The 24,469-nt window shown below is 36.7% G+C and overlaps 1 protein-coding gene across 5 annotated transcripts in view; it reads right to left on the minus strand.

The window, feature by feature from the left end:
* The window catches only part of SCAF8 (SR-related CTD associated factor 8), a 174,966-nt gene that overhangs the window by 98,790 nt on the left and 51,707 nt on the right, over positions 1 to 24,469 (minus strand). For all 5 annotated transcript variants that reach the window (XM_054697941.1, XM_037520623.2, XM_037520627.2 and 2 more), the window contains 7 exons: positions 15,527 to 15,703; positions 14,368 to 14,447; positions 13,516 to 13,633; positions 8,114 to 8,245; positions 7,774 to 7,886; positions 5,451 to 5,644; positions 2,103 to 2,203 (listed from right to left, as the gene is read on the minus strand). In XM_054697941.1, coding sequence (XP_054553916.1) covers positions 2,103 to 2,203; positions 5,451 to 5,644; positions 7,774 to 7,886; positions 8,114 to 8,245; positions 13,516 to 13,633; positions 14,368 to 14,447; positions 15,527 to 15,703 — 915 coding nt within the window. The remainder of the gene's footprint in view (positions 1 to 2,102; positions 2,204 to 5,450; positions 5,645 to 7,773; positions 7,887 to 8,113; positions 8,246 to 13,515; positions 13,634 to 14,367; positions 14,448 to 15,526; positions 15,704 to 24,469) is intronic.

A 24,469-nucleotide genomic window follows, 5' to 3' on the forward strand; every position in this document is an offset into this window, starting at 1 on the left:
ATGGTTAACATATTATCTTAATATTGATCATATTCTCTGCTGATAATTATATTCTCTGCTCCATTTGTCAAAATAAAAAACTTTCCCTCATTCATCCTAACACTTCAAGCTACTGTAACTTCAATATTAAACTTCTCAGAATTGAATTTTATATAATGCTTTGCATACTTCTACACCTATCTGCAACAGATTCAACCCTTCATGAATACACAAAAACACTCTTTAAGCTCACTAATGTCCTACACTAACTGCTAAATCTAATGGGTTTTTTCCAGTACCCAATTCTCTACAAATCTAAAGAAAGGTTTATAAATCTTCCATCTATTTTATTTTCAAATCTAGGATTTTACCACTAGTCAATGAGCTCACAAAATAACTCGGTGCCTGTTATTTGCAACTACTATGCTCTTAAAAGGCAATTCGGAAGAAGAGTGGGAGAGACAATCTAATGCATAACTGACTGTGGTGTAAGAAAGACTGACTACACGTGCATAAACATCAGGAAACCCCAAGCAATACTTGGATTCAGAGTTGGATCGAAGCAGTACCTTTTGGCTTTGTATCAAAATCACACTTCTTCTTGTGGCACTTTGATAAGAATCTAAGATACTGATCATGCCTACATATTGGTTAACGGATTAACCAATCACCTATTAAATTTCCTGTGTAACTCAGGCCAATTGCTTAGCTTCCTCAAAAATAATGCATATAAATTACCTAACCAGCTTCTTGTGAGGGTCCAAAGAGATCACACAGAGTTGAAAATAAAATATGAAGTGGTTAAAAATTCAAATGAAGGGCCTCCCCGGTGGCGCAGCGGTTGAGCACTGAGTTGCGAAGCTGCCCGCAGCCTCTGCAGTGCCGGTTCGATCCCCAGCTGCTCCCCGGCCACCGGAGGAGGGTCCCACATGGCGTGCAGACCTCTCCTGCCACCCGCTGCTCCCCTCAGCAGTGTGCTTCGTCCATCTGCCTGCTCTGCTCCCCGCTCTGGCTCTGGTGAATTCTCTCACCCTCCCACGCTTCTGACTGTACCCAGTGCTTGTATAAATAAATAAATCTTAAAAAAAAAAAAATTCAAATGAAGAATGCTGTTATTCACAGGGCGTTTTTAGTTATATAACTGATCTCAGACTGAAAGGAAAACCAGCCAATTTCCCAATAAATAATTATAAAATGTCCAACAGACATAAAAATCTAGGAACAGTGGAAAAAAACCCAGAAGTTTAATGAATTGCAAATTTCCTCAAAATGCTGAACTATGTTTCCTTTTTCCCTAGGAAAAAACAATGGCCCATGTGGAAGAAAATAGTTAAAGGAAACTGGATGGGACAAAATCATTGAAAGAAGTTGCAAGAGTTACATTCAAGTTAGCGAGATGCCCTGGCCACCTACTCTCCTGTCTAAAATTTGCTTTGAGAAAAGAGAATTTGGGATGGAGAGGGGGCAGAGGAAGCTGGCAAAACACAGGGATTCCAAGTTAGTCTCCACCACTACTAAGTGCTCATAACAAGTCTTTGGATTTCAGCTTCATTTAAAAAAAAAATAAAAAATAAAAATAAAAGAATTAAACTAGATCCTACATAGGGTTCCTATCAACTCAAATATTCAATAATTATAGATACTACCTGCCATATTGCGATAACACCCGTAAGAATATTTTGTTGAAATTTCATTTTAAAAGAACTATAGGGGTCTCCCTGGTTAATTCTCAATGCTATCAAGCTCTTGCCAGCCACTGTGGCATGAGTTCAATCCCTGGCCAGGGAGCTGACCCACATGGTGCAGCAGACCTCTCCTGTCTCACCCACCGCTTGCCTTAGCAGTGTATTTCAGTAGATCCACCTAGTCTGCGCCCCACTCTGTCTGTGGTGAATCCTCTCACACCCACACCTCTGACCTACATCCCAGTTCTTGTATGTACATGTAAAAAAGAACTTAAATAAGCAGAGAGCATCAGCATAAACACAGAAATGATTACAGTCCTTATATATATACACGAATTATTAAAAGCAGATGCTACTGGACTAATTGATAACTGAAAAGATTTTCTGCATGAGTGAACATCCCCTACTTTTTTAAAAACCTTAAGAACGGATACTTACGTTAATGGATTCAATCTGTCCAAACTCTTCGAACAGGTTGGTTAAATCTTGCTGTGTTGCCTTCTTGTCCACTTGACCAACCCACAGAGTGGTACTACATACTGTCAAGACATAACACACAGTTGCTTCTTTCAATTAAATTTAAGATAATATATTTAAAATACTTGTCAACTGACATTTGTATCTGTTAGGTTTAAAACAGATTAAAGTCACAGAAATCCACACATCTATGCCACATCTATTCACATCTATGCCAAGTTAACCTACTGCATATCACCTGCTCTCATACCTGGCTGCAAAACTGAATCACCTGTGGACACCTGGGTGCTACTCCAAAGCTGATGAGTGGTATACAGGGTACGACAGACTGGGAACAAGGAGCAAAACCACTTTTTCACTGCAATCCTCTCTGTGTACCTTTTAAGTTTCTTTCTGTGTGAATGATTAAGTGCATCGTTTCCCCTAAACAACAGTTATATCTGAAAACATTACCTTACCCTTAAGGAAACAATTTGCATGGAGAAAGGGGAAAAGGCTGAATTAGAACTTCTTAACCTGTTATCATTAAAGATTTAAAGAGAATTAACTGTTGGAAGCCACTTTAATAAGCATGCTAATCACGAGACATCTTGCCTACTTTCAACTTTATTATTCATGCCTGTTTGAATATGTTTTTCTGAGGACACTTAAAAAATAGTTGATATACTGACAGTTTAAAATATTTGGATTTATGCAATGTAATTTAAAATAGTACGTTTCTAGCTCTTTGATTATCATTTCTACAATAGGACAGCCTAGAGAAAGCTTAGTTCTAGAACTAATTAAGTCCCACAGTAAGATGTGACCACTGCAACATTTCTACTGACTGCAGTTTTCAACCAAGACTCTCTTCTCTACTTAGAAAATCAGCATCTTCCAGATCTTGTGTGAGTTTTGGGAATCATTCTGCTACTAGATCCTTGGTAATTGTTCTTTCCCCGCTACTTGCTCTTTGTCTTTTGTAATCTCATGCTATACATACATAATATTTAACTGAAGTTTCATAAGGCAATGTATTAGTTTTCTATTGCTGCTGTTAACAAAACCCTATAAACTTAGCAGCTCAAGACACAAGAATGCATTCTCTTACAGTTTGAGAGGACTAGAATGGGTCTGCGTTTCTTCTGAAGTTTTTCCAATTTGTTGCCTTGTCTTTGCTAGCTTTTACAAGCTGCCTACATTCCTTGAGTCAATGACCCCAATTTCATCTTTAAAACCAACAGCATGGCATGTACCAATGTCTGTCTTACATCTTCAAATCACCTCTTCTGTTTAACAGAGACTATGCAATGTAACAGGTAACTCCAATGATTCAAATAAGGACATCTCTGGGGAACCATTATTCAACCTACCACAATCTCTCAGCCAATTTTGGGACCTCTTTCACTAAACTGTCTCCTGCCTCTACCTTCACCTTTATTACTTTGTCCTACATCATACAGCTTCCTTAACCTCCCTGAAATCTGTTTCCAAGTTTCCCCTACTCTTTAATGCAGTCTCTACTAATTTTACTCATGGACAACTCCATGGTGTTTGCAGAAAGCAATGAGACTCCCAATCCCATAAGGAGGCTACACTTAATTCTTTTAAAATTGTTTGCTCATGTTTCAGTTCCCTGAACTTATTATAAAAACCCCAGTGTTATGGGGCTTCCCTAGCAGTGCAAGGTGTTAAACACAGCATTATGACGCAATCCACAGCCTCTACAGCACTAGTTCAATCCCCTGCCGGCTGGCGAGGGTCCCACATGGAGCAGCAGACTTCTCCTATCTCACCCGCTGCTCCCTTCAGCAGTGTATTTCAATCAGTCTGCCTGTTCTGTTCTCCACTCTGTCTCCACTCAATTCACTCTAGTGAATTGTCTCACCCCCCGCACCTCTGGCCTGTACCCCAGTTCTTGTATGCATAAATAAAATTACTCTTTGGGGGGGAAAAAAACAAAAAACAAAACTCTAGTATTATCAGGAACAAAGGCAGGAAAACACTATGTGCTTAAAACATGGTGGGAAGAAATGCAGACCACGTGAAAGTGATATCCTTCTGAGTAAACAGGGTTTGAGAAGGAAAAAAAGAAACATACTTTTCAATATTTTTTCTTGTGTACTCTCAGAATTTTCTTTTTTAATGTAATGTGATACTCATGAAAATAAAGCAATAAAAAATAAATTCCATGGTCAGTAACTATGTAAATAGTGGCAACAATGGCAGCAACATGACAAGTAAGGAACTAAAGTAAAGAGACTCCATGTAAAAGCCATATCCTACAACTGGTGATTCTGAATATCCTGATGGTAATTACTGGAGGAAGCACAGTAGAGTTCAAGATCAGACTTTTAACAATATTTATCAGGCAGCACTAAAATGCTTGAATTTGTTCTCTTACTCTAAAGGATAACAAAAATTTTAGAGTTAGAAATATTAACATTATTAAATTAATACTGGCTCATAATCAGTTACAATTCTAGCAAAATAGACCACGCTAGCTCAAACTGCCAGAACAGTAAAAGAGGGATGTTGTCACCTTAAATTATAAGCCTGGGTTTCCAGGATGCTTTCGCAGTATAAGTGATACCAATTACTTATCTGTCTCTGTGGCAGAAAAAAATCTGAAGACCTACAGAAATCAGTGTTTGGATCTAGGCACAGAAAGGCAATTTGCTCCATTTTATGCACCTTTGCCCATCTGCAGTCTGTTGGTTCACCTTAAAAGTCAAAATCCAATGAGAATCCTTTAGGCAGATCTTGACACTAATTAAAACTTGCTTCCCTGTACCTCATATTCCTACTCTGTGAAATCTCTCTGAACACTCTCCCCATACATACTACCACCAAATTTGTTCTAATCATACACTGTAGAGTAACATATAAAAGAGGAGAAATTTATACAACAGGAATTTTTTTCTTCAGTACTCATCTAGTAAGTTTGTAAGTTGCTTTAAAATTCACATACTTCCTATATTACCCTTGAAGACCTGGGGTCCAAACTGGTCAAGACACTAGGTGGAGAAGTCACTGTGCCCAAGAACTAGGCCTAGTGCACTTTTTATATCATGAGTGGGGACTTATATTTTCTAACTTACATGGGTGGGTGCATGTGGTGTTTATCAACTCACAGATATCTTATCATTTTAATAAAATCTGCTCTTTTTCTTTTCTCCTCTATCTCATTACGAAAACCAAAGATAAACTTACGCTTTTCCAAAACTACTTTCAACTTCTTAGTCTGACAAAGTTGAAATAGGTTTGATTCAGTTCACTATTTTCTGAGCATTTGCTAAATCCTAAAGTAGGCAAACCTATGTGACTCACCACTTAATGTTTTAGATCTAATTGGAGGCAATCCCTTCTTCTGTCGTTCTTTCTCCCTTTCTCTGGCACGCCTTTCACTTGAGTATGAACGTGAGGATTTCCTCTTTCTTTCTCTTGAACGGGAACGTGATCGCTTTCTGTGTTTACGCTTTCGAGAACCAGATCGTGACCTAGACCTTCGTTTTCTTGGTGACCTACAAAAAATTTCGTATTTTACTTCCAATAACAATGTTATTCTTCTATCAAACTTCCCACTCCTAGTTAAAGGAAAAAAACAAAAAGTTTAAAAAGGTTGTCATATATTTAAATATCTCTTCAAAAAAATTAAGTGCAATCAAGTATCAAACATGTATTTCCTCAAATCTACCTACTGCTTAGGTCCACACTACTAATAAATTTTCATTTGCAACGATTCTTCCTGACTCTGGGTGATTAGTCACAACCACAAAGAAGAGATGGAGACTCAGCTTTTAATAAGGACCTCACTTTCTCTTAAGTGTTTTCCAACTCATTTTTCAAAGTAGAGTCAATAACAGGGATGAAAGACCTATGTTCTTAAAATTCGGAAAAAGAAAATGTTTCAATGCTCCATCCAAGTTTTTAACTCTTAAAATTTCATGTTGTTTGAATTTTCATTTTAAGGTGATTCCGAAAGACTCATTTTTTTGCTGTCAACAATAGACCACTGAATTCTCTTCAAAATGCCGAATAGGGAAGTGCTGCTAAGAAAACATAATGCTAAGACAAAGACATTTGTGCACTAACGCTGAAACCGTTTTGGGAAAATAATGAGTTCAGTTTACAGAAAGTTGAACTAACAGGCTCTCATATATGAGAAGCAAATATACATCTTATAATGAATAATGATTTAAAAAAATCATCATAAATACTACCCTTCTTCCATCATAAACGGTTCAGATTTTCAGGGGTATTCATCTGTAGAATAAAGTGTATAAAAATTTTAAAGACTAACGACTTTTAAGACTGTAGTACAAATGTATGCATATTACAAGACCATGTACCAAAGAAGGCTCCTTTAACCCAAATTTAAATAAGCCTTAGTCATGTTGAAATGTCCATAAAGGAAACCACTCATTAGATATTTTAATTATTGTCTGATATTATGCTTAATATTTGTAAAAGCAATTTTTGTAGTTTGATTTTTATGATCACTTTTGGTATTACGAGATGAAATGAAATGCAAGAAATACATTCAATTTCTAACACTGTTTCCCCATAACTTAATTTACTGTTTTAACTGTGGAGTGGAGACAGTAATATCCTAAGCTGTGGGGATGTCATAATATTGTTGCAAACTGCAAGTCTCACTGACATAGCTGCCAACTCATGAAAATTATTAAAAACAGAACACAGTATAGAGTTTTCTCAAAATTTTAAATAAAGATCTACCACACAATCTAGCAATTCTGTTTCAGGTATCTACAAGATGAAGGCAAAAACACTAATTCAAAAGGATATATGCATTTTATGTTTATTGCAGCACTGTTTACAATAGCCAAGTTATGGAAACAACCTAAATGCCTAACAAGAGAGAGGTGGATTATGAAGATGTGGTTATGTATTTACACAATGGAATACTACCCAGCTATAAAAAAGATGAACTCTTGTCACTTGTGACAGTATGAATGGAAATGGAGAAGAAGCGAAATGAAATAAGTCAGAAGGAGAGAGATAAATACTAGATGGCGGCACTTAGATGTGGAATAGCAAGAAACATAACAAAGGGTCAGATAAAATTAAGTCAAAAACAAACCGTAGAACTCTGACTGTGAAATTGGGCTTTTAAAGGGGAAAGAGCAAAATGGGAAGGAGCCACATGACTATGGTGAGGATTTCCAGAGTGCTGAGTAGGATATGGTACCACACAACTGAAGGGTGTGATCTTAAACCTCTAAGTCACACAGAATGTTATAAACTGATGTTACCTCCATTAAAAATAAAGGAATAGGGCCTCCCTGGTGGCGCAGGCAGTTGAGCGCAGCTCTGTGAAGCTGTCCGCAGCCTCTGCAGTGCCGGTTTGATCCCCGCCAGCCGTGGAGCAACCCACATGGCGCAGCAGACTCTCCTGTCTCACCTGCTGCTCCCCTCAGCAGTGTGTTTCAGGCAGTCTGCCTGTTCTGTCCCTGGCTCTATCTCTGGTGATCCCTCTCACCCTCCCACACATCTGGCCTGTACCCCAGTTCTTGTATAAATAAATCTTTTTAAAAAATAAAAATAAAGGAATAAATATAAAAGAAAATAAAGATTATTCTGATTTTGAAATTCTAAGAATTTAGCGTAACGTTAAATATTATAGTAAAACCTTGAACGAGATCGTGAATGTGTTCTTGATCTTGAGCGAACAGCCACTTTCTTTGCTTCCTGTTCAAAGATCTCCTCTTCCACTCCATCTTGTCCTTCATCTATATCCATATCCTTGAAAGTCAAACAAGAAGTCTGGTTGAGATTTAGTCTATTTTGAGACAACTCCGCCATACAAGACAGCCACCACTGCAACATTAATGCCTAATAGTAAAATGACTAGCATACAGAACTTGCGGAGGGTGGTAAGCATTCAGAATATTACTGTTACTAAAACTTTTAAATTTTTCCCTCTAAATAATTTTACAAATTCATGACCCAGAAAAGCATTTACTTTTTACCTGTTGCTGAATATCTATGGAATCATCCATATTTGCTTCAGGCTCCAGGAAATGCTGTTGACTGCTCCCTTGTGATGGTGAGGCAGAATGCTCTGACCCAAATGTCCCTTCTTGACTATCTTGAGGGGTTGCCTATTGGAAATGTATACAAACACATAAATGTTAGGAAATAACAACTATTATTGCAAATAAAAAAATTGAAGACCAAATATCATTATTTTTATATCTAAAGGAGACCAATAATGAAGAAATTCATATTAAATCTTTTTATAATCAAACTAAAATTGCAATTTTGTATAAATCCAAGTTTAGTTAACAGGATGGGACATTTCCATTAAAAGGGAGAGTACTAATTAGAATAGAAAGGTAAGATCAATTAGGTTTTCACATAAATTTTTAATTATGGAAAATATAAATTATTGAGAATTATAATGGCACTGAATGACTTTAGAATGTCCATGGTAATTATGGAAAATATAAATTATTGAGAATAAAGGATATCACATAATGGCACTGAATGACTTTAGAATGTCCATGGTAATTAACATTTTTATAAAAATGTTATGAGAGGTTTTTTTTTTAAAAAAAGGTCACAAATTACAACTACAAAGCAAAAATCAAGTTCAAATATCAACATCAAAAATCACTGATGCTGGGGGCTTCCCTAGTGGTGCAGGGGTTAAAGGTACAGTGCTATCAAGCTATCGACAGCCATTTGCAGCACAAGTTTGAACTCCAGCAGGCCAGGGAGCAACTGAAATGGTACAGCAGAACCCCTTCCTGTCTCACCTGCTGCTCCCCTAAGCAGTGTATTTCAGTAGATCTGCCTATTCTGCTCCCCTCATCTCTGGTCTATACACCAGATCTTGTATGCATAAATAAATAAATCCTACAAAAAAAATCACTGATACAGCAAAAACAATTCTCAACTTAGGTCTTCTCCACTGTCTTCTCTAGCATTTCACAAAATAATACTCTTGTCATCTGAGATAGGTAAACACTTTTAAAAGGTTTAATAGATGCCACTACACTAAAGCCTAATTATAGAAACATTTACAATATGAAGCCTTTTCTTTCCCAAGACTAGAATTCTAGTAACCAACTTGACAGAGTGACACTGCTTATATGATGCTAATCAGAACAAAATTGGTTAACAACTACATAGACTATGGTGTTAACTGAAAAGGAGAAAACGGATTATTATGGGGGCAAAAAATGCCTTAATACATGAAATCCCCTAAAATGTGATCTTACAAAGTGTCATGGGTTAATTAAAAAAATGGTGCTTGGTAGTCTGTAAGCTGAGAACTATTAAAATAATTAATAGAAAAGAGCAACTAAAAAATACTGCTGTTGTCATACTCCAAACTGTGGGATAGTGAACAAGTTATTTGTTCAATCTGAGTTCCCTATCTTTTAAACGAATACAACTACAGTGATTATAAATAATAAAGCTAAATGTTCCTAACACAAAAAAGAAATAATTACACGACTTGACAGTAATATCAGTTAACCCTCCAGTGTTAATCATATCAACACATAAATGTACCCAATCAACAGGTAATACAAGTTAAACTTATATAAAATGTTATGTGTCAATTATATTTCAATAAAATTTTTTTAAAAGTATATTGTTCTTCCTCCAATGACATTTAAACTGAAAGAAAAGGAAACAGCACAAAATTAAGAGCCAAAAAGAGCATTAAAGAAGCAAGGGAAAATATTTTCAAGATTTTTAAAAGTACACAAATGCTTAGAATTAGAAAGACTCCTGTTGCTAAATGCCTGTACTATACCACAGCATTAAACAGGAAAAAAAATTAACAAGCTTATGCTAAAAGACAAACTAAACACATGTATTAAATAAGAACATATTCCAGGCATATTGAAACGATACACCAAAAGAATTCCTAACATAGCAAGATCATTTCCAACTTCATCTTGAGCCTTACAATTCACATACATACATATTCATATCATTTATTTCTTACTTCTCTACTCACTCTAAGTCTCTTATCAATCCCACTCATTTGTCCTTCACCCTTAATTTTTCATTTAATCGTAACCTTTGTATAACCACTAGATAGGACCCCTTGCAATCAAATTTAGTTTTGGTAGTTTTTCAATTTTAGTTTTTAAGTTTCTTTTGTGAGCAGTTTTGCTTAATTGAACAGATTGCCATTTTATGAATTTAATTCTTCCCTTGAAATGCCTTACCAAGAACCATGAAAAATTTTTCTTTAAATATTCAACTACAATTTATTCTGTTTGGTTTGCTACAATTAATTACATTCCAATTCCTAATAAAGTTTGTTCCTCTATTCTTTATTTCATGTGTGTAAATTACTTATAAGATACCTTAAAAAGATAAAAAACAGGAAAGGATTCATTAGACCCAGAAGGCAAATGACTTTCTTCTAGTATACATCCTTAGTATATATATTGGTATATATCTGCAGTGTCTTCAACAATGTCTTTATACAAAGCAGTAATAAAATTTCTTTTGAAATTAGAATACAGGGATAATAGCATACAGCAGAGTTCTTTCGAGGTTGGATTAACTCACATTATCACATATTTATCAGTCATTAATACATTTTCCTCTTTTGTTTTCCAGCTTTTAAGAAAATTTTTTTCAAAGGCCTGAAATTTTTCTTGGATTTGACTAATAACCCTACTCCATACTCTGAATGCAATCTATTTGAGACTACAGACATCAACTCTAAAACAACTCTGGACTCTAAATAAACAACATCTTAAGACTTTATCATGTTCCAGTCTAATCTTTCTATTATATTCTCTTATAAAAATTACCTAAGTAAAATGAGTTACATATTTCTGATATCCCACCGATAGCTCTTTATTATATGGCTGAATCTTCTATAGTCTTTATTCCCTTAACACTCTTAAAAAGCTATTATATTAATCTTACCATTTTCATCATCAGCATTTTCATTTTGTCTCCTGACATCTTTTGAATATTCTTATAAAACAACTAACAAAAATATGAACTCTAATTTACTAAGGCAACAGAAGTCAGCCCCCTTAGAACATGACCGCCAGTCCCTTCACAATTCAGCTAGTCTCTGAAAATACTCCCACTTTTCAATGGCTTTTTACTGTTAAGGATAGTAGACCTCAACAGGTACTACCTACAGGTGTAGTCAGGCTATAATGAGTAGAGTGGCAGTAGCAAATCTACTCTTTTTTCAAATACACTAATGGCTTTTAAACAGCCATATTTTAAGCATACTGGTAAACAAAAAGCTTAATTCATTTTTCTGCCCATTTCACTATCTTAAATACACTAAGGGAACGGGTTTGAGGAGCCAATTACATAATTTATTAAATGTAACTATTACTGTTGATATACTTTCCAATTCTAAATTTGTGATAGGTTTTAATCACTACCCACCTTATTCATAAGAAAAGTTGCTTTTTTTCTTCACCATTCCCTTTTCTTCAGCACTCAATTTTGAACAACGAAGCTTTTAAGAACATCTACTCCTTTCAAAGGGATCTTATTACTGTATGCTCTAAAATTTTGGAGATAATGTATAGAGCAATTAACTAAATCCAGAGTTCTATCTTTTGTGGTAGGTGAGAGTTTTAAGACAGAATCACTCTCAAGTTTCTAGTAACTTTCAATAACTTGGTGTTAATTAGCAAGAGTACTAACTGGATTTTACTGTTTCTGCTAAAACTTCTGAAATGAAACAAACTAAGACAATTCAAAAATGTCACATTTATAGCTGAACAAATCTGGTGTTTAAACTCTTCAATTACTATGACCTCTTGCCTCTGGTGACAGCTCTTTGATATTATATTTTAACAATGACAACCTGTTTCTTTTCCGAGAATTACAACCTGTGCTTTCTTAAAATAACATACAAATGTTCTTCATTCTGTTCTATAAGATTTTAAATTCTCAAGCAGGTATATCTACTTGATATAAAATTTAGCACTATGCTAACCATCAGAATTATTTCTTCAAAACAAACTATGGAATTCTTGTAAGTTCCAATCTAGCAAATATTTTGTTTACTATTCATATTAAAAGCTCAAATCCTGAGCCCAACAATGTCTAAGGTTTGCTAATTCTTCAATGTAAAGTAAATGCATCCCTTTACAGATTTCCTGTCTGTCACTTGTGCCTGTATTACGGAAATTAGAATTCTGCTTTGGGTTCACACAGATTTAAGTGCTTCCTTAGAGAAGAGACTATTTGAAGCTAGATCTTATACTGTTCATCTTGGTATATATCATTTATCTAACAATGCCTTGCTCATACTTTTAAAAGGTGTATGTAGTATGTGGGGCCTCCCTGGTGGCACAGCGGTTGAGCGCTGCTTTGTGAAGCTGCCCGCAGCCTCTGTAGCACCAGTTCGATCCCCGGCCACTGGGTGAGGGTCCCACATGGCGTGCAGACCTCTCCTGCCACCCGCTGCACCCCTCAGCAGTGTACCTCATCAGACTGCCTGTTCTGTTCCCCGTTCTGGCTCTGGTGAATTCTCTCACCCTCCGGCGCTTGTACAAATAAATAATTTTTTTTTTTTTAAAGGTGTAGTATGTGGTTAAATTAATTAGCACTAAAATTTTTAATATTAGGAAGAATGTGAGTGGGGGGAGTTTACTAAAACTGTTTCTGAACAGCTTACATCTATAAATATTTCTCATATACGCAAAAACAGGCTTTGCAATTAATTTAATCCTAGCTCTGCAATTTGATATATTTTATCAATTCTAAAGTGATTATTTTTCCACACTTTACCATCCATGATAAATTCTCAATGGGAATGTTATGCTTCAGAAGTGTTTATAACTTCTTAGCTATAAATAGTGTGTGAATCTTAGGGCTGATACTATATGACATTAGTTGTATACTTAAATTTCATTACAAGCTTTAATTTCCTCTGGTGTATAATGGCCGTCATAATGCCTATCTCATAAACATTAAATGTAATTCTGCCTAATAAAGTCCAGCCACGTGGTAATAGCCTAATTCAAGATAGCAAACTACTCTGTCATCACTATCAACAGTAACACTACCATCACCATTACTACTTGATAGGAAATTGGAAAGCACATGAAATTTGAAGTTATAATACTGAAATACCATCTGTTTTCTCTAATTCCTATATACTGAAATTTCTACAATGCTCTCTGGATTCAAAGTTGTCAGAACACACTGATTATAGAAAACACTCTGAAGGTCCTGAAAAGACTGATCTTCCTAGTATTACACTGTTGAAGAAAATCATCATACTTAAAAAAGGAAATAAAGTAGGTAGTAAAAACTAAATAGATGAGAAAATACTCTGTAAAGTCAAAGCTAACAGAAACACCAATTTATAGGTTATAGAAAGCAGTAACTCTGAAGACCACAAGATGGGGTTATAAACCTTTTGAGGCTGCTGTTGTTCCAAAAGCTGCTGTCTGAGATGTTCAAGGTTTTGCTGCTGTAGTTGTTCTGCTATCTGATGAAAAATGGAATTGTTCACAGATTCTGAAACATGAGAACTAAAACAAAAACAAATAGAAATATATTTTAAAACCCAGCAAATATTCCATGAAAATGCCTATACTCTAAAGAAAAAGCCAATTTCATAAAATCATTATACAATGTTTATTTTTGAAACAGTAACATAAAAAATGGAATGTTCCAGAACATTAATAGACAAAAGTAAAAATATACTCTTTAAAAGTGAATAGATGGATACCAGCTAGAGAAGCCTGGGTGACGATCTGATATTACTGCTTCATGCTATCAAATGCAAACCAATTAGAACTTTTCACATTAGCACGTTAAGAAAATTTTCAATAAAACTTACAAAAACAGTGACAAGTATTTAAACATTATCACTTTAACTCCTTTTCTATGAGCTAGTGGGGGAAATATTCTACAATTTCTACACTAGCAGTAGAAACAAGCTTCTTTCCTAATATTTCAATTATTTTTACAATTGAGTGAAATAACTTATAATATCAAAATATCATAATTAAACTTGTCAACATTTATCCATTGTCCTACAAAAAATTTTGATATATCCCAACTGTTTGCAAAGATCTGAGAAAGAACCAAAATAATCTGAGGAGGCGAGAAGATACCATTTTACCATCTTTCTGTAATTTTAGAACTCAACACCCAGCTTATTCAAAGTATACTTAATCATCCAAATGACAACATCCCACCCAGTGTTCATAAAAGTAACAAAACCCCCTATGGTTAAAAAGAAAAACATAACAATTCTTACAGCTGAGAAGTTGGAATTTCTTTTTTGGGTTCTTCACTATGCTCAGAATCTTCCCCAAAATCAAATCTATCCATCAACTTCTGGGAAGCAGGGGAGGGAGAAAGGGAGGAAAAAGAGACAAATTAAAAAGCACTTCACACAAACATAAATTACAAGTACTATTCTGAAGGCATATTACATGCTATTAATTTATTTCTTACTTAATTTGTGCATTTTTATATCATTTTTATGTTAGAGTATAATACAGTATTTTACTTAAGTGGATTTTTCTTTCAAGCACTTTGAAATGCATTACCTTACATAGCAAATCATAACACATGGGTAGTAAACACTAACATTCTAATTTTATAGAAGAGAAAATTAGGATTAAAATATTTAGTGACTCGACAATGATAACGTAGTTGGATAAGTAACAGTCAGGACAAAAATCAACAAATATATTTCTGATAAGGTTCTCTTCTTGGAATGCTCAATCTTCTACATGCTCAGCTTAAAGGAGTTTATATGCTCTATTTAGACTAAATTAGACTTGGAAGATGATGGCTAAAAGAGTCTAAGTAACAACCTGATACTTTCAATAATTACTTTCCTATGAAAATAGTAGTATGAGAAATAAAATAATATGGCTAACACTTTCAAGGTTTGTCAATGTTTCCAAAATTAACAGAAACGAGGTTATCACACAGTAAATTACACATGAAAAAATCCAACTTTAAAAACATTATCCTTTTCTGCTAGGCCTCAATTTATCACATATTAAAGTATACTGATAATTTAAAATGACTGTTTTCCTTTGAACTATGACATACTGAACAATAATAATTAGAGTGAGTTAAAATTATAGCATATAACTAACATATTTGTAATATCCATAAAGGAACTTAGAGAATTCATAAAATAATCATATGCCTTAATGGTGAATACAAAATTTTACTGACCAGTTACCTTTAGTCAAAAATATTCCAAATGGTTCAAGAAGAATTATAAAATTTCTTCGTCTTTAAAAAGTTTGAACTTTGTAAAATTTATAATGCCTTACACAGTACAGTGGATATTAAAACAATTCTATAATACATGTAATTTCCTGAACTAGAATCCAGATGATAGCATACAAAATTTAATACATCATATAGAACAGATGTGGTATCTTAATTTCTACCTTGTTAAAAGACACTCCCTGTTCTAAGGGATTAAGGGTGTTGGCTGCTGCAGCTGCAGCTGTAAGCTGTGCCGTAAGAGCCTGCAACTGGACAACAAGACCGGCATCCAGGGCCTGCAGAATGGAAGGTTGAGGCTTCTGCTGTTGTATCTGTAGAGTTTGTATTAACTGCTGAAGCTAGAGGGGGAAGAAAGAAAATTATTACAAGCAAGCCTGGGTTTTATCATAAAAATGCCCATCTAAAACTTAGTCAATAAATTAATCATTCTATAGTCTTTGGAAATCAAGAAAAAATAAATATACACACACTAACACAAAACAAGAGTTAACTGTTCTGTAAAGATTTTTTTGTGTTTTCCATACATAACACAGTCCTTAATAAATTTCTCTTCCTTCTGGAAAATTAGAGAACTTTAAACAAAATAAAATGGTCCTGTCATGATAAATGGATAAAGAACTCATCACAAGCAGACTGATTTTTTTCACTAAGCTTTTCATCCTGTCCTAAGTCTTCAATCATTTGTGGAATGACAATATCTGGTAACAGCTTCTGCCATCTTTCAAATTTGCCATCTGATTAACACGTTTCCTGAAAGCAGGAAAACCAGTGAAATATATTTCTTAGAGCAGAACCTGAAACCAAGGAAACTAGTTTCCTTAAGTGATAGGGTTGTTATAGGACAGGGAGAGGGGCAGCCCAAACTCCGCAAACCTGCCTATTCTAAATGGGTTTGGGCTGCCACTCTCCTGTCCTTTAACAGATTTGGCGACCACGAAGATTTAGGACAGAGCCATCCGTGGTTAGTCAGCCCCACGGGGAAATTGGGCTTCCCTATGGCACTGGCTACCATAAGCGCAAATGTGATTTTTGGTTTCTCCAGTGTGTTTGTTTCATATGTCGATTTGCTGTTGAAAAACCGGCTTGGGCTTTGTGAAGATTCTGTGTGTCTGTGTCTAATTTGTTTGTAGTGACTTGCTAAGAGATTTTAATTTGTGGAAATTTTTCTGTGCCAGTTTTACTCAAAAGATTAGGCAGTACATTGGACCATGTGGGCAGATCAAAGATGGCGTCTGAGGCCACTTGGCTGGCTCTTGTAAAATTCAGAGGTTCTTGTTGCTAGGACTTTGGAACTTTTTTTTTCTTTCATTTTGTAATCTCTGCTGTCTCATTAGCATTTCTAAAGGCAATAATGTTTCTTCAGTGGTATGTTGCTTTGTCTTTGGCTACTTCCTGCTCTCTGCCTGATGGATTTTGCAAGCCAATTGTGGAGCAGTGGTGTTTAAATTAGCAAATGTATGCCTGGGTGTTAAGGAAAGAGTAGCCTGAAGCAGTAACTGGTAATTGCTGGTAGCCTTGATGGATTCTTTTTTTTTTTTTTTTTTATAGAGGCATGTTTTTTATTTATTTATTATTTATTTGTTTGTTTGTTTTCGTTTATACATGCACTGGGTACAGTCAGAAGCACGGGAGGGTGAGAGAATTCACCAGAGCCAGAGCGGGGAGCAGAGCAGGCAGAAGGACCGAAGTACACTGCTGAGGGGAGCAGCGGGCGGCAGGAGAGGTCTGCTCGCCATGTGGGACCCTCCTCCGGTGGCCGGGGAGCAGCCGGGGATCGAACCGGCGCCGCAGAGGCCGCGGGCAGCTTCGCAACCCAGCGCTCAACCGCTGTGCCACCGGGGAGGCCCAGCCTTGATGGATTCTTGGAGATAACTTGAATTTTTGCAAAGTCTGGATCAGAAAAATTAACAAGATTTTGTCTGAGTCTGAAAGGATTTGCTGCTGTGAATTTTGTCTACACAATTTGTTTTGGGCATGTTTGCCATTTTGAATACTGGATTTGTTCAATTGCTGGTGTAAGACAAGATTCTAAGTTTCTGCTTCCTACTGAGGAAGGTCTGTTGTGGAAAGCACTCTTTAGGGTGCATCATGTAACTGTACCAGGTTTTCATACCTGTGTTGTTGTTGTCCCTCCCTAGTGTGGGGGAGGTGTAATCTATGCTTAGATGTTGAATCTGCTCTTTCAGCTTCTGTCCCAGAGTGGCTAACAGAAGTAAGTGTAACAGGGTGGTCCCCAGGAAAAGGGGAGGTTCCCTGCCCCACCCAAGGGAGGGTGGAGCTGAGCAGGAAGAGGAGAAGCTGCAGAAGAGACTGAGGAAGGAGGCAGGATGGAGCCTGGAGACCTGGAGGAGGAGCATGGAGCCTAGAGACACGTGAAGAAGCTGCGCTTGTCTTTTGGTCGTGGACGTGTAACAGGGTGGTCCCCAGGAAAGGGGGAAGTCTGCCCCTCTCCTTGTCCTATAATAGACGGGGTGACACAGATGTGGGTGAGACCCATGGGGAGGTGACAATGGAAGCTTTTATCTTGAAGTTGGTTTTGCTCTTTTCCTTCCGGGCTTGTCTGGTTGTTTCTGGCCCTTTTCTGTGGGTCCCCACTGGAAGATGCTGTAGACTTGTGGCAGGCTTTGGGGCCTTGCTCTGGGCCAATCCCATTTGGATGGACTTTTACCCACGAGGGGACGGGTAACTTTGGGTGCTTCATTTAGAAACTAGACTCTTTGCCTTACCTGTATTATTTCCTAGTTTTATTAAAGTTCCTTCCCATTAAAGTCTCATATGTTTTGTGTTGATGCGGCAGATGGCAGAACCCATTTAGAATAGGCAGGTTTGCAGGGTTTAGGCTGCCCCTCTCCCTGTCCTATAACATAAGGAGATATGACTCCTTTTAATTGAAAGTTAATTACTGATATTTTGATTTTGCTTTTTCAGGTTCTATTCCAGGAAACCCAAGGTGTGCCTGCTTGGTGGCTAACAAGAGATGACTCCTTTTGCTTAAAAGTTAACTTTTATTCTTTCAGTTGCTGTACAGAATACCCCAGGATTGACTTCTAATAAAAAATCTTCAACACTGAAAACCCTAAGGTGATAAACAAGGTCATGTAACTCTTGTGATTAATAAAACTTTTCCTTCCTATTTCCAAAGTCTTAGGTTTGTAGGATGACAACTGGAAATTTTTCTGCCAGCAACACTCCACTTTTTTTTTGGACTTTGACATTTTTTTTCTGAGCCTATGGAGTAAAACTGCAGTTACATAACATATTCTACGTGGCATAACTTAAAAAAAAAAAAACTGTCTTTGTCTATACGTTGTATGTCTGTATGTCCTTGTGTCTAACTGTCTTGACCTCCAGTGATCGACAAATTGGTATACATGGTGCCCATAGAATTTGGAAAAAAAAAAAGTCTCCAGTTATGAGAAAAACTAAAAGTTATGGTTTGATTGTCAACATTGTGCTAGTGAACTAAGCCGGTGCCTTCATAGAGATTGAATATTGTTGTTTCTGTTAATTTTCTGATATTTATGGCAAAGCTTCCCAGAAATCTAAATTCAAGTACAAATTTGGTAGCCTGTCATTTGACTTATACAAGGAAATCTGAGACACTGAGACACTCCACAAAGTTTCTCCCTTTCCTCCTGGGAAGGCATTAGATGAATTTGTTCTATTTGGCTTTTACCTAATGGAGTAAAACTGGAAGGGAAGCATTGTCACTTGGGAAAATGGTAAAACTTTGGTATGTACAAAATGTTAACAGTAGTTTTCTAAATGTGTAAAAAAAAAAAAATCCTCTCAGTATTTGGTATGTATGTAAATTGTCAATGGTGATTGTCACCTTGTAATATTGTATAATTCAATTGTTTCATATCTACAGAAATTGTTTCTGGAAATATAGGGAGAAAAGGTCTCAACAGATTCCTATTGCTGGAACTGTTGAGAGTAAAAAAACTTTCCTACAAAGGACTGAATAGACCTGGAAATACACCTGACATTTACTAAGGTTTCTTTGACATAATACTGGAAATTTTTTTTTTGCCATTCTGTCCTGAATCCACGAAGTTTTTGTTTTGTTTTGTTTTGTTTTGAGTAACCAGGATCTGCAGAAAGGTTGCAATTTTTTTTTCCAGCAAAGCTAACTTGTCACATTTTCTCTCCCCTTGATACCAACATGGCATACAAATAGTGGTAGTAATTTTGCTACTTATCTTAGAGTCTGTTTTTGCATAACTTACATAGGGATTTTGTCTGTTTTAACAAAAAATTGGACGTGAGTTTGATTGTGTGGCTTTGTGTGGAGTTCTTCCAAAAAGTTGAAAAAGAGCTGAACCAAGAAGAGGAGAACCTGTTTGCCTTGTTTGTAGGGTTCCAGAGACCTCCAAAGAAGGTGAGGAAGCTTGCCTCCATTGGCAGGACTGGACAACCCGGCCAACGAAAATGCCCTGGTACCCTCGAGAAGAGGAAAGCCCAAGTGGAGTCTGATGAGACCAACTTTGTACCTGAAGCCTACATCGACCGGATGCCAATGGTTCGCTCTGATCCTATAGGGAGTATTTCAACAAAGCCAGCTAAAAATTGCTGTTAGTTATTTCTGCCCTGTGATTTTATGCAAAAATAGGAAAAATGGTTTAAAAGTAGATTTAGTTTGCAAACTTTTGCTATGCTGTTAAAAGTTTGGGATCAAGGTTGAGAAAATTCATTTTTGCATAAGTTGAACCATTTTAACATTTTTTCCCTGTGATTTTGATATATTTGCTATCTTGTTTTAGCCAATGCTCCACATTTTTTTCTTTTGGCTTGGATAATGGACTATTTTTAAGTAATGAAACTGTCATACTGGACATTCATGGACAATGCTGCTAATTGTTGCTTCTCTTACACACATTGTAACCCTGAAAAAAGACTGTCTCCTAAGATTACACCAGGAGATCTGTGCCACCATAGATATGGTGGAATAAAAATTAAAAGGGGGGATTGTAACAGGGTGGTCCCCAGGAAAGGGGGAGGTTCCCAGCCCCACCCAAGAGAGGGTGGAGCTGAGCAGGAAGAGAGGAAAAGAAGCTGCAGAAGAGACTGAGGAAGGAAGCAGGATGGAGCCAGGAGACCTGGAGGAGGCGCATGGAGCCTAGAGACGCGTGAAGAAACTGCGCTTGTCTTTTGGTCGTGGAATGGGTGACACAGATGTGCGTGAGACCTGTGGGGAGGTGACAATGGCAGCTTTTATCTTGATGTTGGTTTTGCTCTTTTCCTTCCGGGCTTGTCTGGTTGTTTCTGACCCTTTTCTGTGGGTCCCCACTGGAAGATGCTGTAGACTTGTGTCAGGCTTTGGGGCCTTGCTCTGGGCCATTCCCATGTGGATGGACTTTTACCCACGAGGGGACGGGTAACTTTGGGTGCTTCATTTAGAAACTAGACTCTTTGCCTTTCCTGTATTGTTTCCTAGTTGTATTAAAGTTCCTTCCCATTAAAGTCTCCTATGTTTTGTGTTGATGCAGCGGATGGCAGAACCCATTTAGAATAGGCATGTTTGCGGGGTTTGGGCTGCCCCTCTCCCTGTCCTATAACAGGGTCACTGAGAGTTGAAAGAAATTCCTGTTCCCTCCTATTTACCCATCCCTTTAAAAAAACTAAGACAATAGTAAGATCTTGAAGATAGTTCATAGTTAAGTCCTACATACATCATAGAAGTAATCGATATATTTCTAAACCTGAATTAAATCTGAATACTCAGTTTGAAATAGAAAAATAAAAATAGTAAAACTATTGCTAAACTAGACATTTGCATTCTTGAAGTTCAATATAAGACACAAACACCACCTTGTAATATCACAGTAAGCAAAATATTTCATGCCTATCTAAACCAGTACATTAACAAACTAGTCACCTGGAGATTAAGTTAAAAAAAAAAATCTATCTATCTGTCTATCTATTTATTTACAGGTGACAGTGAAGTAACCACATTCAGGAAGTTGCAGAACAAGGATGGACTGAAGGAAAGAAAGGGGGAAGTGAGGAAGGAGGGAATAATGTCCTCTTTCTCCTTTACACATTTTAACTGTTCCTTTTAAAATATGTTTTACATTTCTTAAATGCTAGAATGTCCCTCCCGTGGCCTTTTTTTCTGGGCAGTGGTCTTTTTACAGAATCCATAATCCTAATATTTTTTTTTACATATTCATCACTTCCCTTCATTATATTTGTTAGCAAAACAAAGATATCTCCTCTCTCTAGACTTCTATCAGTTGAAGTTCTGCTCAGGTATGTGATTTCAACATAAAAATCTCTGGCAATTCCCTCATTGCTCAGTATGTAAACCCTTTATTTCCCAGCCTATCATTTATGTCTGATGAAACTCAAGTCCCACACTTAGGTATACCCTTTCAATTTTGTCATTAAACGAAGGTACAGACCATCCTACCTTCCACACAATCCAACTCTAAAATATCTTTGGTATACCAAATAGTTATGCCTCCATGCTTCTGAATGTTATTCACTCATTCTACAAAAATATGCTGAACATCTATCTACACTAACCTACTGCAAATATAGCCGTGAGATAGAGAAAAAAACCCAAATCCTTGCCTTTGTTGAACACATAATCCAGTCAGCAGAAAAGTGCTGAGGAAGGAAATAAGACAGGTGATAGAAAGTGGGCACAGGATAAAAAGGAGAGTTTGCAGTGTTAAATGGTTATCTGAGCCCTTACTGAGGGGACATTATATAAAGACATAATAAGCAAGTTGAAAGAAACTACATGAATACAGGGAAAGAGTTTTCCGTGTAAGAAAAAACAAGTATAAAGATTTCAAGACAGTATTTAAGCAACGCCAAAAAGGCCACAGTGATCAGGTCAGAATAAGTCAACGGGGAAAGGAATGATGAAGGGAAGTAGATGACAATATAAAAGAAGAGCAGCATGAGACAGTGTCTCCCTGGGTCATAGAAAATGCTCACAAGGGAGCAAAGGATCAAGCAGAGAACATAACATACAGGGCCTGGTGATGTGACTGTTTAGACTTTGGTTTTTCCTCTTTTGACTACTCAAGGGAGTTACTGAGGGATGCTGAGCTCAAGTCAAATGATCATACACTTTCAAAGGGTCACACTGCCAGGGGCACTAGGAGGAGACTGTAGCAGTGCAAAGGTAGAAACACAAGGATGAGGCTACTGCAATCAAACAGGTAGCAAATGCATTAGCTCTAATTCTGAATTCTGAGTCATTTCATTACTACATTATTAAATAATTTTCAATTTAGATTACTTTTATACATTTAATTTTACCTTGGCTTCCATAGGCCAGAAAATATTTCTCTCACATATTTAAGCACAAAGCACAGTGCCTCAACAATGCAGGTCCCCAAAAATGTTTGACTAAATAAAGGTTGAATTAATAAAAAACAAGCATCAGTGAAGTAACACAATCCCACTGGACATCAGAAAACAAACTCCTAAGAAGTATAATTTGGGGCCTCCCTGGTTGCATAGAAGCTAAGTCTCTATCACGCTAGCACTACTGTGGCCTGAATTCAATCCCTGGCCACGGAGCTAACCCCACACAGACCTCTCCTGTCTTGCCTGCTTTTCCCCTCAGCAGTATATTTCAGTAGATCCGCCTGTTCTGCTCCCCACTGTCTCTGGTAAATCCTCTCACTAGCACTCTGACCTACACCCCAGTTCTTGTATGCATAAATAAAAAAATAAATCTTAAAAAAAAAATAGTATGATTTGATGAGAATGGTGAAAGGAGAATAAAACCTAAGAAAAGCAGAGAAGAAAATAGTAAAAGGGAAGTAATATGAGCAAAGAGGGTCTTCAGAGCCCTCCCTGGTGGTGCAAGGGGTTAAGATGCAACCTATAAAGCTGTCCTCAACCTCAGCAGCACGAGTTCGATCCCCTGGCTGGAAGCAACCCACATGGCGTAGCAGAGCTCTCCCGTGTCACCCGCTGCTTACCACAGCAGAGTACTTAGGTCAGTCTGCCTATTCTGTTCCCCACTCTGTCTCTAGTGAATCCTCTCACACACACCCCCCCCCCCCGCAATCTCTGGTCTGAACCCCAGCTCTTGTATGCATAAATAAATAAATCTTTTTTTTTTTTTAAAAGATACTATCATCTAGGAAAAGTAGAATATTCTGGCAAAAGGTTAACAGGTAACAATGAAAATAATTTTAAAGGACAAGACAGCGAGGTTGGGTTTCATCCTATGCAATGCACTGCATGCTCCTAAGTATATGTTTAAGATACCTAAGACCATTTTTAAAGATTGCTTTTGCAGAAGAACAAAATGATGGATCAAAAAGAGAAGATGCAAAAAGAACAAATGCCACTTAAGACATTCCAAAACTAAAGGTGAACTAAGGTGGTAACGGAATATAAAACCAAAAACTCCAGTAAGCACAAATTTAAAAAGCAAGAAAGTACAATATATAGTCATCGATGTGTACCAAAGTTAGGAAGCTTATTATAAAAAAATTATGTAAAACTATGAAATACTAACAAAAGTCTATTATTGAAGTCTAGGAAGACAAAGTAAGTAAATATTTTAACAATAACCAAAGAAGAAACTGAAAAAGGATCAAAACACAATCCCCCAACACACCAAACCCTGGCAGTTTTCTGAGTAAGCACACACAAACCTTCTGGGGCAGAAAGAAGCCATGTTATCTTACACAGAATGCAGAGAAAGGTAAATGCTTATTTGGGCCTGATGAAGGAACAAGTAGCCCTGATTTTAAAACTCAGAATAGATGATAAAAATTAGGAACCCATCTCTCACTTCAAGGTAGTTGAAAATTATTGCAAAAGAGCTTACAAAGTAAAACAAAAGTTAAAAACTGTTAAATGCAAAAAGGAATGTCATAGTTTGTGTTTGTTGGGGTATATAGGATTGCAATGCTGAATCATTGAGAAATTCTAGTAATATAGTTCTCATCAGATCTGCTAACTAAAGAAGAAAAACCAAACTACTATCTCCATTGATAAAGTTTTAAAAACATTATCATCTAGGATAAGCAGAATATGTCCCTAATAAAGAATATGATATCTCAAGACAAAATCAACACTAAAGAGATAATTCTATTGAGTCTTTAAAAAAGAGTGCTCTTGTTAAA

Source organism: Talpa occidentalis, unplaced genomic scaffold, assembly GCF_014898055.3.
Source record: "Talpa occidentalis isolate TD23 unplaced genomic scaffold, MPIMG_talOcc4v2.1 talOcc4.2, whole genome shotgun sequence".
NCBI lineage: Eukaryota > Metazoa > Chordata > Mammalia > Eulipotyphla > Talpidae > Talpa > Talpa occidentalis.